At 41.8% G+C, this 14,910-nt stretch overlaps 1 protein-coding gene and 1 long non-coding RNA gene across 2 annotated transcripts in view; both read left to right on the top strand.

The window, feature by feature from the left end:
• megf10 (multiple EGF-like-domains 10) overlaps window positions 1-11,208 on the top strand; it is a 96,830-nt gene extending 85,622 nt beyond the window's left edge. The window contains exons 16-25 of the mRNA XM_084034431.1: window positions 976-1,104; window positions 1,237-1,365; window positions 1,912-2,040; window positions 2,171-2,299; window positions 3,352-3,576; window positions 4,399-4,517; window positions 4,630-4,753; window positions 6,370-6,414; window positions 6,495-6,692; window positions 8,300-11,208. Of these exons, the coding sequence (XP_083890557.1) occupies window positions 976-1,104; window positions 1,237-1,365; window positions 1,912-2,040; window positions 2,171-2,299; window positions 3,352-3,576; window positions 4,399-4,517; window positions 4,630-4,753; window positions 6,370-6,414; window positions 6,495-6,692; window positions 8,300-8,466 (1,394 nt within the window). The 3' untranslated portion in view covers window positions 8,467-11,208. The remainder of the gene's footprint in view (window positions 1-975; window positions 1,105-1,236; window positions 1,366-1,911; window positions 2,041-2,170; window positions 2,300-3,351; window positions 3,577-4,398; window positions 4,518-4,629; window positions 4,754-6,369; window positions 6,415-6,494; window positions 6,693-8,299) is intronic.
• LOC311029360 overlaps window positions 1-14,910 on the top strand; it is a 200,993-nt gene that overhangs the window by 142,998 nt on the left and 43,085 nt on the right. The window lies entirely within an intron of this gene.

Consider the following 14,910-nt stretch of genomic DNA (forward strand, 5'->3'; position numbering starts at 1 on the left):
CGCGCGCCGCTCAGACCAGCAGCAGCCCAAACTCCGGCTTCAGCTCGCGGCAAGTTTGCACGTTTCTCCACGGACAACAGGCTGCCGAGACCAGGCACGAGCGGCGCGCAAGCAGAACACGATCCTGACTTTGTTTTTAACCGACAAATTCAATTCATAGTAACGCACCGCATTTAACGTTCAGTAACGATAACGGCGTTGTAACGTCGGGAACAGTAATTAGTTAGATTACCCCGTTACTGAAAAAATAACGCAGTGCTTCACAGCACCACCTAGCTACCTGGCACGCATACTACATCACATTTCACACACTTTTGCGTCACCGTGTGCATGCAGATTACCACCCAAATACGTTTGTCTAAACGCGGAATAAAAAGTGGGAACGCAACACCACTTTTGCAGTTTGTGTTCAGAGCGTTGTCATGTAAAACTAGCCATAATCTCTCCACCTAGTCCTGGGTCTCCCCGTGGCTCCGCCCAGCTGGTCGTGCCTGAAACACCTCCCTCCTTTCTGCCTCCCTGCTTTCTGGAATCCACCCCAGAGCTGAAATGGTTAAAAAAAACATCCACACGAAATCTATTCACCACACACATAAACACACAGAACTAGGTGTGATCTAGGATGTGGTGTACGCCCTACACATACATTCATGGAAGCACCACTAAACACTGTCAAACATAGATACACCTTCAAAGGATGTAGTCATATCACGGTGCATTTTCACATGCAACACAACCATGCAGGTTTATTACTACCAAGGATCCTTCCATGTAATTGATAAACATCTAGTCTGTGATTGTAAACTTAAAATGCTTGAACCAATCAGAACATTTAATGTCCACTACTGCACAATGCTGACATGAGACTTAGAAAGCTGGATGGCAAATCCAATCCAGCAACTCTGTAGATGTGAACTGAAAAAGTATGGCAGTGGTAGCGACAGCATGATTAACACACACGCGTCTTGGTTGCAGTGTGTCCCAGCGGTCACTTTGGGAAGAACTGTGCGTGGAGCTGTAGCTGCACCAACAATGGAACCTGCAACCCCATCGATGGCTCCTGCCAGTGTTACCCAGGATGGATCGGCAGCGACTGCTCCCAGCGTGCGTCCCCTCAATACAATGATGATTAAATGGGATACGTGATGGTTATGATGTGTTTGGGAACGCTGCAATCCTGCAGAGCTGTTTGCTCAGAGATGAAAGCGCCTACATGTTGTTTTCACTGTGCTGCAGCTTGTCCACCGGGTCAGTGGGGGCCGAACTGCATCCACACATGCAACTGTCACAACGGAGCCTACTGCAGCGCTTATGATGGAGAATGCAAGTGCACCCCAGGATGGACTGGCCTCTACTGCACACAACGTCAGTAACATTATAGCACGTAAAGTAGATGTACCTCTCTAGCATCAAACTCATGCCTCGTCCAGACTACATGGTAGTTTCATACCATGGACTGTGTCATAGTAGACAACATGCCTAGCCACGTCCTGACCATAAGTCTGACATGTTTTTTTTTACATTTATTTAGAAAAAATTTTCGGTCACAGACGTCATTTTGACAAATAGGAGAACGATTTCTGAAGAAGAAATTTGTTCTTAGACAGCACCTACACAGTTTTCATGAAGATTCGAACATTAAAATCACACTGTGTGCAGCTGGAGAAAAATAAGTACTTCAGCAACTGTAGTAGGGATGACAAACAACCAGCCATGATTGGTAGGGGACACGTCTCTGTCATTCTGACTCAATAATCACCTGATCTGACATAGTGACCATCGTAATGACGCTGATGTCATGTAGTCTGAACTAGGCATCAGAGGTATTATTTTCAAAAAGTCATTTTAATTCATGTTTATCACACAGCCTTCAGAAAGTCTATAATGTGATGTGCAATTACTCCCTTACAGGCTGTCCATTGGGTTTCTATGGGAAGGACTGTTCTCAGACCTGCCAGTGTAGGAATGGAGCAGACTGTGATCACATCTCAGGACTGTGCACCTGCCGCACTGGCTTCATGGGACGACACTGTGAACAAAGTATGTTACAGCGTTTTAATCCGGTCTGTATTTCTTGCCTACACAAAAACATGGGGCAACAAGAGGCAGGGAACGTCTAAATAAAACAGGAAATCAACCAAACAAATCAACTTTCTTTTCGTATTTCCAGGGTGTCCTCCTGGGTCGTATGGTTACGGCTGCCGTCAGGTCTGTGACTGTCTAAATAACTCCACATGTGATCACATGACCGGTACATGTTACTGCAACCCAGGCTGGAAGGGAGCTCGCTGTGACCAAGGTAAGGACACGCCTCAACAACGATGGAATCAATCAGTTAGGCGTGGGCGTATCTCACTGGGGATATACAGTACGGTATGATACGGTACATGAAGAATTACAAAACAGCTACACCATTTTTCACCATAGAGCTTGACTTCTGATGGCACTTGCTATGCACTAGTCTAGTCTTAAAAGCATAGAACGTTTCATCCACCATGTTTTCACATGGAATGACCCAGAGGTGATTTGATATCAATGTGCACTGTTGGGACCTCACCAAAGGGGGACAAACAGCGGCCTGCGTGGTGGCCAAAAGCCTTCACATGCGTTCAGAACAAAGGAGATAAAAGAACTACAACCCCCAAAAACCTCCATCTTGTTCTACCTCTCACCGAGGTGTGAAATGTGACGTCACACAACTGGTGCCCTATTGGCCTATTGATGTGAAATCATCATGTTGTGGAAGTTACAGATACACCGGGAAAGCAAACCCCGTCCTGTCTGGGTTCATGACATCACCCAGAGGTGCTCGGTTTATCCCACCCAGCTGGATTCACTGGATAGCAGGACACATGTCCAGCATGTCAGCTGGTTTAACATAGCTGGAGGAACCCAGAGTAAACTATTGATCTATGTTTAAATTACAATAGCATGATTAAAAGGATGCTGAAATAAATATATAAGGATGGTCATTTGTAAAATGCATTTCTGAATGGAGTTTGGATCGATGGGTGCTAGGCTATGCTTACATTGTAGCTGCTCCATCAACACTCAAGCTAACGTTATCTAGATGTAAATACAAGTGACGTTGCTGTTTCTTTCACAGACAGTCTGTGGGTTATACCCATCATTTGGTCTGGTCCATACTATTAAGAGGTACTATCGTAGAGCTCTGGCTGACCATAGACAGATACTACATGTGTTTCCTCCATTTTGATGACAGGAAGAGAATCTCAATGCTGATAGCGTGTTGCCTGTTCACCTCATTCACTTCTTTGCATTGACCTTGTATGCGATGTGTTTGGGTTGCTTCTAACTCCAGCTGCTGTTTCCTCCTGCTCCTCTCTGCAGCCGGTGTCGTGGTGGGCAGCCTCAACAGTCTGACCAGTGCAGCCATGCAAGTGGACACCTACCAGATCGGAGCCATTGCAGGGATCATCGTCCTGGTGCTCCTGGTGCTCTTCCTCCTCCTCCTCTTCATCATCTACAGGAAGAAGCAAAAGGTCAAAGAACCAACCATGCCGGCGGTGACCTACACTCCTGCTATGAGGGTCACTGCTGATTACACCACTTCAGGTACAGTGCAGTCCCAGGGGTCATATGCAGGTGTTTCCTCGAGTCGGAGGAAAATAACGGAAACCCATGAAGCCAGGAAGTCAGACAAACTCAGCTAGAGGCCATTCAGGAAATAACTATCCCTTTCATTGTTAAGCAGATGATGTCCAAATCAATTTGAAAATAAAAACAGTTCATATTAATTGCAGCCTTTAATCAGATATTTAAATGTAGGGGCTTATTCATTATTATTTATAGATATTCATATTTTATATAAATACCTGCACTCGTTAGTATCGGGACACCACCTGGGGTCAGCAGGAAATAACAGAGTTCAATTTATCCATCCATTAATCCATCAGGAACCAATCGTTGGATATTAATGGAGGAAGTTAAGGACCATATTAATTTATACAAAGTATATATATATATATAATATGAAAATAACACAGGATCACACAAGATGCATAACTGAAGTCAAACGATAAACAATAATGGCTCAGGAATTTGTCGATTATTCTGAGTGTATGATCTTATATAAATTGGGACGCAATTCAAAATATCTGATCAGGATTCAACCACTTATCTGAAGATCAATTAAGTTTAAAAATAGCTCTGTTTCCTTGACGTCAACTCTCGTCATCACTGCTTGAAGTAAACCGAACAGCTGACTTTCTTTGAAGCGGACCACTGGACCATGTATGTATGTATGTATGTATGTATGTATGTATGTATGTATGTATATATATATATATATATATATATATACACACACACACACACACACATATCATATAGGACTTGACTTCCTATAATTGTTGTTATCACCGTGTCATTTTTCAGATACCCACCCACAAGCATGTGAGTCCCAGCTCCCCAGCAACTACTTCTCCAACCCCAGCTACCACACTCTGACCCAGTGCATCAGCCCGCCACATGTTAACAACGGTCCCTATGGAAAGGTATGGAAGTGGACTTTGAGGCTCCATAGATGGGTAAAGATCTACCGAAGGAAGAATGTCCAAAGAAAGTCACATTGTAACTGATGTTTGTCTCTTTACTGTAATGTGATAGGCCAAGAGCGGCCAGCTGTTTGTGAACTTGAAGAATGTGGATCAGAGAAAAAGGGCTCCTCTAGCCGACCACACAAGCACACTGCCTGCAGACTGGAAACAGGACGACTGCTTCAATGAACTGGGTGAGACATGGATACATTATGGAGCACTCATATCACCGCAGCTTTCTTTGGGTCTCTTTTACTGAACAAGTCTGTAACGTTCCAACACATCCTCCTAATAATAATAATAATAAAAAAACATGCAATAAAATTGTAGAAAATAATAAGTATACCCAGCTTTCACATTTCTAAGCCATCACAGAGTAACACAATACCTACGTGTAAACAACCAAAATAATAAATAAATATTAATATAATATAAATAATAAATAATATAAATAACAAAATAATATAATTTAATTGGTGTAGTGGGTAGCACTCTCGCCTCACAGCAAGAGGGTCCCGGGTTCGATTCCCGGGTTGGGCCCGGGTTCCTTCTGTGTGGAGTTTGCATGTTCTCCCTGTGTAAGCGTGGGTTCTCTCCGGGTTCTCCAGCTTCCTCCCACAGTCCAAAGACATGCAGGATGGGGATAGGTTAATTGGTGACTCTAAATTGCCCGTAGGTGTGAATGTGAGTGTGAATGGTTGTTTATCTCTACATGTCAGCCCTGTGATAGACTGGCGTCCTGTCCAGAGTGTACCCTGCCTTCACCCAATGACAGCTGGGATCAGCTCCAGCCCCACCACGACCCTGAATACAGGATAAGCGGTAGACGATGGATGGATGGATGGATGGATAATATAAACTAATACAACTAAATTGCAAATAATTCCCTGATTATGAGAGGTTGAAATTAGTTATAATTTGACCAAGTTATCGGTTCCACTTCAGACTAATAAAAAATAAGATTGAAATGACACTGCTCGTACAAACAAACACAAAATCCAATAGCATTGTTATGCAGCAGAACAATCTATGTGCCAATCAAAACCAATGCAGAAGGCCATTTTATTCATAATTTGTTTTGATCTTTTCTCGTTTAGATTATTGTTACTCATTTTACTCAGTATTGAGCCAAAATATTATCTCGCGCCTCTAGCTGGTATAAAATGTAATGAATCCTAGAAGACAAGACCCAGCCCTGTTTAAAGGACCACCAGTCTAATTGTGTTTTCTCTCCATTAGCAGAGATGTCTACTGTCTTCAACACATCTCGTCTCCATCAGTGTATCAGTGTTTACTTTAGTAGAGCTCAGCCTCCCTGTTTAAACCTCCATTCACTGCCCTTCATGATGAAACAGTGTCTAAAAACACTGTTAAGACTGTTAAGTCTCTGGGTTTTTGTAATTCAACCTTTTCAAAATCAGTGCATTGTTTATTTTATCAAAAATGTCTGTATTACTCTAATAAAAGCATTACAATGTGCACATTGATATCAAATCACCTCTGGGTCATTCCATGTGAAAACAGCCAATATTGGGGTACCATGTACATGACACCTCTCAGATTTTGCGGTGAAATTATGCCTTATGTTACCAAACAAAGGAATCTGAAGGGTTTGCCCGTGGCGTCTATTGGAATTTCAAGTGCCACGCCCCTTTTTGACACATTAGAATTTCGCATTTCATTTGTTGGCATTTTTGAGGCCCATAACTTCTGTTCTAATAGTGATAGAAGGCCGTAAATTGGTGTGTTTGTTCATTGTAGTTTGTGCTACACAATTCTGATCAAATCAACTGATTTTCCTTCATACCAGGAGCCTACGGAGTTGACAGGAGATACATGGGGAAATCCTTACGAGGTAGGTCCTGGAAATACATATCACATATTGTTTAATGCTGGGATTCATCCCTCACTGGCTCCTCTGCTCATGTCATCTAGATCTGAAGGGCACACTCTATCATGCCAGCTCCTGTTCCCTCAACAGCTCTGAAAACCCATATGCAACGATAAAGGACCCTCCCCTGCTGATGGCCAAAAACACAGAGTGTGGCTATGTGGAGATGAAGTCACCAGCCAGACGGGATTCACCGTACGCCGAGATCAGTCCCACCAATGACCGCAATGTCTATGAAGTTGGTGAGCCGCTACGTTTACATTTCTCTGTTGTCATTGTGAGTGTTTGCATAGTAGTAAAGTCATCATTATTTATATAGCTGAGTAGATTTGAGAATCACAAAGGCTTACCTCCATGTAGACACCAACAATGTTTCATCTAATAATAACTACTGTTGCTGCTTGGTCCATGTCGTGGAAGTCCCAGATACGCTGGAAAACCAAATGGCAACCTGTCTGGGTTCATGACATCATCCTGAGGTGCTTGGTGAATTTCACCAAGCTGGATTCACTGGATCTAGCAAGACATATTGAGATTTTTTAAATATTTCAACTTGACACACGTGTTCGGGATGGGACTATTATGAAACGGGAAGTTTGGAGCAGATCAATCAATGTAGACTGAAGTAACTCCTTCTTTTGTGGTGAAGGATCAAATTTGTGGCACCATCATGGCCACGCCCTTTGACTTGTGTAAGACCTTTTAGGATTTTTACATTTACATTTAGGGCATTTAGCAGATGCTTTTGTCCAAAGCGACTGACAATAATCCAAAGTGACTTACAATAACTTTTTTATCGTTGAAGCCTTTAGAACAAGCTCACCAAGTCTGCAGGATGCGTATCGATGGTGTAGAGTTCGTTTAAATACACTGCATGAAAAAGGTGCAAAATCGTGACATTTTCAGATTCAATTCAAAATGGCTGACTTCCTGTTGGTTTTAGGGTATGTTTGTCTCATGAACAGAGACAAACAGTTCATGAGTGTCACACAGGGCTGCAAACCGCCTTGGCCCAAACAAAGGCATATTTGTTATTGTGTGCAGCATTGCAGAGTGACAGACGTGAACACTGGGAGGCCATGCCCTGTTGGTTAACAAACAGACGGAAGGAAAAAACACCAGACCTATGTGATTCTAACACTTTGACTCTTATTAGGGGCTGGCTAGTTAGCTCAGTAGGGTACTGATTTCATCCAGTAACAGAACATAAACAGCACTACATCACCTGCTACAGAAATGTGGTGACCAATACTATCTCCGTCTGCCCTCAACCTCAGTAAAGGGCAGTGGTTATGTATGCACATGTATATATTTATATACAGTAAGGTCCATATATATTTGGACACTGACACAAGTTTTGTTATTTTTGCTGTTTACCAAAATATATTCAACATTCAGTTATATAATCAATATGGGCTTAAAGTGCAGACGCACAGCTTTCATCTGAAGGTGTTCACATCCAAATTGGAGGAAGGGTTGAGGCATTACAACTCTTTAATATGTAGCCGCCTCTTTTTCGAGGATTGTCTCAAAAGCTATTTCATGGGCTGCATGGGCTGTTCCCTCGTTAATCCATCATCAATGAAGCAGGTAAAAGGTCTGGAGTGGAGTCCAGGTGGGGCATTTGCATTTGGAAGCTGTTGCTGTGAAGCAGAAGCAACTGGATGCATTCTGAAGTGTATAGGGATACACTTTCTATGTATGTATAACACAATATGTAGAAGATGCAGGTTGGAATAAATCAACAATACAGCTGAAAAAGTGGTTTGGGTGTTTAGTTACTAATTAAGTTTACAGCTTTGTAGTGTATTCTTCATGCCTCTACCAACTCACCTGTCTTCGATTTCAGAACCAACTGTAAGTTCCATCCAGCTTACTGGAGACAGCAATGGCCGTGTGCAGTTTGGTCAAGATCCATACGATCTACCAAAAAACAGCCACATCCCGTGTCACTATGACCTCCTGCCTGCCAGAGAGAATATATCCCCAGAGCACATGGAGCTGGACGCTGAATGACTGCACAGAGACTCAGTACAGAGACCAGGACCCGCCTCCAGTCTACAGCTGTTCTACGGACAGGCACACTTATACAACATGCTTTCACTTGTTTTCTTGCTGTCATACTTTGACACTCTCATTGTTATTATGTATAATCAACATAGTGGGAATGTTAAGAGTTTGGAGGTTAGTTTTTGAGGTATGGCTGTTGTTGTTGTTGTTGGTCTACATAAGTCATTCCATATATCTCGGAGGTAAGGTCAAAGTATGCTTTGAATGAAGCAGTTTGATATATATGATGTGTTTTCCAATCACTGCTTCCAGCCCTTCCAAATGGCCACATATGAAGACAGACTTCCTGCTGTCATAGCCTCCTTCTAGTCACAAGAAAATGCCTCCCCATTTTCTCTCCAAGAACTCTGTCTTCCGCATTTCTTTAGGTTCAACTCAACAAATCTTATAAATGGCGACACATTAAGATGGCAGTGAAGCATGTTTGGTGTTGCACTTCCATATGTCTCTGCACATCTGTGTAAAAGTGGGTGTGATTGTTGGATTATTCAGAATGTTACAGAAATGAATACAGTGCACCTCAAGGTGGTCTCAGATGCTGTTGGATGATCTGAGTGCTTTGTTTCAAGCATACTGAAGCCTCAGATGTTCGCATATAACAATCAAAACCAATCAAATCCCTATTTTTGTAACAACAGTATTAGAAAATGGCTAATTAAAACATTTGTTTTAAGTTTTGTTTTGTGAGGAAGAGTAGTAGAGTCAAGCTGCTGACAGTGTCTTTATGCTGGTCTTGGATAACCAAACGTACACGTTCCATTTTTTATCAGCAGAGTTCGAAACTGAAATGAATCCAAGACATTCTGAGATGAACCTCTTTACATTGTAAAGACTCACCAAGACACTTAGCAAGAGGCGCGTCAACAATGCCCCTCAGAAAAGTGATCATGCAAAGCAGCGGATGTGTGTAGTGTAGTGTCGTGGATCAAATGTGGATTCAAGCAGATGCCATGCTCTTGGTATTACTCTTTCTGGTTGGTTTGTCCCTCATATACTATTGAGCTTCTGGTTGCTTCGTCCAACAGACATTCTTCATAGTTTCCCCCTTTTATGTTAAGTATTGCCTGTCCTGCTCCATATTGATGCAGGGGTTGCTTGACCATCCATAATAGACTAAAAGTACCTGGAACCTTGTGTCACCTCCTGTGGAGAACCCAAATTTAGTTCTCGGGATGCGAGAACAGACATGACATCATTATCTTCGTCTTGTCCCGAGTACCACTACGGCAAACGTCCAGATTTAAGATGTCTCATGGCAGTTTGTCAAATAGTCCAGAAATTATTATGATTATCGTAACCATTCCCCACCCTTCCAGTTTGTATCTAGATATGATTTACCTGATTACATTTCCACCTGGTATCACAACCATGTCATGGCAGGTGGCAAAATAGTCATGAAATACAAACTACTGGTTTTGTGTACAGGGACACGAATTGTCCATTTCTTTGCATCTCTCTACTGAGACTAAAACAATAGGACGTTTATTAGATATATTGTATATTAAACGCATCCATGTGACTATGCAATTAGCTAGTTACATAATATTAAATATTGATAAAGATATTTATTGTGGGTTGGGAGTTGGATGGGTTCAATAACACAGGACTCTTGTATCCCAAAGTGTTGTTATGAATTGATGTGTTTCATTTCCCTTAACCTAACTTAAGAGGTTTTGTTACCTAAACCTAATGTTGTTTTTGTAGTCTAAGCCTAATGTTGGTTTTGTAGTCTGAGCCTACTGTTGGTTTTGTAGTCTAAGCCTAATGTTGGTTTTGTAGTCTAAGCCTACTATTGGTTTGGTAGTCTAAACCTAACTAAGAAGTTGTGTTGCCTAAACATAACATTTGCTTTGTAGCATGATGTCGTCCAGACCTGCTGACAAAGTGGTGCCAAGTGACAAAATGAAAAAAATGCACAATTCATGTGACTGAGCACGAAACCTACAGATTAACTTCAGTATCTGTTTCACAAACTGCTATGAGACTGTTATGCCTCCTATCACCAAGTAGACCACATCTAATGAAATGCAAGTTTAAGCTGGACTTAAGCTTTTTGAAAGGATAATTGCAACAGAAACAGTTGACATTATTAAGCTCCGACATTGTCATAAACTGCAGAAAATTGTTTCTTTTGAATGATTGTTTGTCTGTTTTTTTTTGTCTTGCCTGTATTCTGAATTGCCTAAAATAGCAAAACGTCTTAAACTATCTGAGCTTATTTGAAATGTTTGTAAGATAATGTATATAGTTGATCACTTCTGTAAAAATATTCACAACACCCAGCGTTGTGTGTTGTCTGATTTTGAAAACAGAAACAAATGTGGCTTTTAGTTTAGCACTGATATGATTATGAAAACTGGGAAACTTGAGACTCTTTTTCTTTACAGCTTGCTTTTCTTTTGTACTCTTTTCCCTTTCTAGTCTGCCAGATTACTGTGTATTTAAATGACCACTAAAGAGGTTTGCCCTGAAAGAAATGCTTGAATTTCTCCAAGAATAACAAATGCATTGATGATCAGTTTCTTGACACCTAATCGGTTCTTTTATCCTCCAGTTCCAGACAAATAATGTACACACAAGCTGCTGCCACTAAACCACAATGGGACTCTATTCCATGTTTAATTTTTTGGTTTTTATTTTTCATAATAGTGTTGTTGGTGCAAATGCTTTTGAATAAAATGACATAATATGATGAAATATGTTGGCATCTTGTGTCATTTGTGAGCACTGATTTTAACGTATTGTGTTGTGATACTGCACAGAACTAAATATTATGTAAGACTGTTATATCCATCTCTAAAGTTGCCTATATTTGCCTAGTGCATGCAGTTATGTCATTCCACAGAATGCTTTTGTATGCAGAAGAAACTTTACTATTCTGCTGGACTATGGACTATGTTCCACTCAGCTCAAACACTCCCAAGAAACTCCAGGACATGGATGATTCATTTCCATGACGTTTACTGGGCACATTGTGAAACTGCAATACATTACAAAATACAATGAAATTCCTATAATCACATACACAGTGTAAATAACACCGCTTAGCTAACAACCGTGTAACATATTAAACACAATGGGGCCAATAAAGCAAACTAGGCTTTTACTTTACTTTTGCCCAGTTCCATTTTGTTATTGTACCATGAGGAGCTTTGCTCCGTTTTATTTGTGTATCACTATGAGCTACAGTATGTGAGGCCTGTGACCCTTACACTGACCTCCTAGCACTGATGATCTATTGACCATAAATTACCATGCACATAAACATCTGTGGGATTCATGCATCTGTGTTGGGTTCAAACAGTGTGGCTACTGTCACTGCCCTGCACCACCAGCACAGTTAATTAAGTCTAAAGACACTGTGACTTAATTGCTACGCACCAAAACCAATGAACTGTATTCTTCTGTTCACCAATCATCTACATGATTAAAAGAGTTGCACATATCCTGTAGACAAATACGATAGATCCTTTTCACACCATGAAAGGATTAATGTGTTGGGGTACTAGCAGGAGCAGATTTGGTTATTAATAGATAATTATTAATATCAATAGAATTATTGATATTAATAGGATTATTTATAGAATTAATAACAAACGGGGCACCACCCTGCAATAAGGGAAAAGATAACCAAACCTGTACTCAGTCTCAATATGAAGGCGTTTAGACTCAAACGCCTTCATACTGGTATTAGCATATGAGTACAAACAGTTGAAGAATTTGGGAATTCTTTGTAGAGAAAAGTTGATATAATTCATTCTGATACAATATTAATAACACAGCAGTATGTTTATTAAAAGGGGTTTATTAACAACATACAAATAAACATACACTAAGTCTAAGTGACCTACTAAATACTATACAAGTGTGTGTGTGTGTGTGTGTGTGTGTGTGTGTGTGTGTGTGTGTGTGTGTGTGTGTGTTACAAGATGGCAGCTGTGGGTGTCAACCAGTCAGCCATGTGGAATGGGGGTGTTCTTTGTGGGCCCTTTTGGGTTTCTATATACAGTATGTGTATAAGTCATGGGCGAGCGGTCATAATAAGCTATAAATGCAGTGCATGCCCAAGCCCTTCAATAAAAATAATTGAAAATATTAATCTGGCAGTGTGTTCAATTATACAATACCTTAGTTTTACTGTTTTGGTCTTAAATCCGTGCCTAATCTGTCCCGTTTTGCTTGCGAAAACCTTGAAAGCTGACAGCTTGTTTCGCGCATGCGCACTGCTAAAGGCTGTGTTTACTGTAGATGAGCGTTTTGAATGGCAAAAAAGCTGTCAGTGAAGCAGCTTATCTGCCAACGCGCATGCGCAAAAATGACTTGTTTGAATTGTTCAGCGGGAAACTGTCAGTGGTTCATTCATTGTGTAGCCTGGTCAAAATGGCTGAAAATATTAATTATATTCAGGCTTTGCGTTCAGTGCCGTTTTCGCGGAGACCTTTTGAGGAAAAGAAAGCTATAATTTCAAGTGGACGGCCTACTCCTGAAGTAAATATCACAAAGACTGCAAAGAATTTCGTCCGTCACTTTCAAGCTAGCACGTATGAGAAACATAAATGGCTAGCTAGCCGACCCCCCTCCCGGTCAAACGATCCGGTCTGACAGCGACATATTGCCTGTTCATTCATGAAAACCATCTCGAAACACTCTCAGTCAAACAAGGTGGGGAATGAGAAATCTGCGGCGCTACTAGCCTAGTTCGTTTTAAAAACACACCGGCAGCAGCGCCTACTGATCTGAGACGTGTCACGTGAGTTACTGTAAATGCTGTGCGGAAAACCAGCTGTGGTCTGTGATTGAGGTGCAGACGGGTGAGTTTGGAGCTGACGAGAGGATCGCGCTGACGACCGTTTCGTTACATTTTTCTCATTGAAAAACTATACAACTGGCATTTAGATGATGTTCTCCATAAAAAAATAAGTGAAATACTGTAATAACAATTCGGTTTTAGTAATCAACCGCTTATAGTGATCAAATGTACTCTGGACCAACGTGATCACTACAAGCTGTTTCCACTAACCATATTATATGTTTTATTAAAAAATATAATGCCCCCCACGGGCGCGCATGGTATTGACACTTCAGCATGACCAGAGTAAAAGGTCACCGCTCGCCACTGGTATAAGTATAATATATGTAGAGCCATTAGGAAAGTTGGATTAGTAAGCATGCAAACCGTCTGTTCTAGATCACTAACAACTGAACTAAGGTTACACACTTAACTCAACAATACATCAAATAGAAAATCACTTTGAAACATTAATGTCATCACATCCAGTTTCTGTTCTAAGCTATGCCCAGATTGTTACCAGTCCTTGAAGAAGGGTTGCTTGTTCCTCTGAAGAAAGGTTGCTGTCTTCAGGTTCCTGGGAGGGAAAGTTGCTGTCTTCAGGTTCCTGTGAAGGAAAGTTGCTGTCTTCAGGTTCCTGTGAGGAAACTGTCCTTGGAGTTGTGGATGGAGGAATTTCTAGTGAGATGCATCTCTACTAGGAATTCTTGTCTTGGTTGCGGAAGCAGGCTCCAACAGCCAGCTTGTTGGTTCTTTTGAGGGCGCTGCTTGGGGACTCGAGGCCTGTGGTCCAAATCCCAGGAGGAAGAGGGAGGTGGGGAGACCGCTTGTCCGGGGCGGAATCCCAGGAGAAAGAGGAGACCTCTGGTCAGGTCGAGGTCGCAGGAGGAAGCGAGAGATTCCAACTTGGTCTGCTTGGTAGGAAGCCAACGTCCACTGCAGTTGACCAATCAGAATGGAATCTGGAGTTCACAGGTACGTGACACTTTCAGTGACACAGGCCTGCAGGCAGATGGGGGGAGGGGGAAAGACCGCCTGTGAAGGTGCGTGGCTGTGTTCCCACACAACCCCTTTTCCACCAACGCGAACCTAGTTCAAGAACCGGGCCGGTGCCCGTGCTGGTTCGCAGTTGGTTCAACTTGCGAACCTTCTGAGAACCTGTTTGCGTTTCCACCGGCGAGAGAGCCCAGAGAGCCACGTCATTACGTCACTGTATACGTCTGAGGTTTCCCCGCAGCGCTCATTTCAAGCATAGCAGACATGTCTCTTCAGAAAAAGTGTTTATTTTGGCAAATAATACAATATAAACAATAAAACAATAAAATACACAAAATACTAAAATCACAAATTTTTTTAAAGTGTAGAACAGTGTGTGATCAATAGATCAGGGCCCGGTTTCCCAAAGCCTTCTTAAAGCCTTCTTAACGCTACGTCATTCGTAACCCCTACTTAGAGTTCCTACTTAACATTTCGCGTGTTTCCCGAAACGTTCTTTGCTACAAATCTCTTTCGTACGTCATACGTCATTGGTAAGAGTGGTCTGGAGCACTCTTAGAGCCTTCTTAACTCTACCGTAGCATTGTTTCAGCTCCTGACGCTAG

The sequence above is a fragment of the Eutrigla gurnardus genome (assembly GCF_963514095.1).
Source record: "Eutrigla gurnardus genome assembly, chromosome: 19".
NCBI classification, from domain to species: domain Eukaryota; kingdom Metazoa; phylum Chordata; class Actinopteri; order Perciformes; family Triglidae; genus Eutrigla; species Eutrigla gurnardus.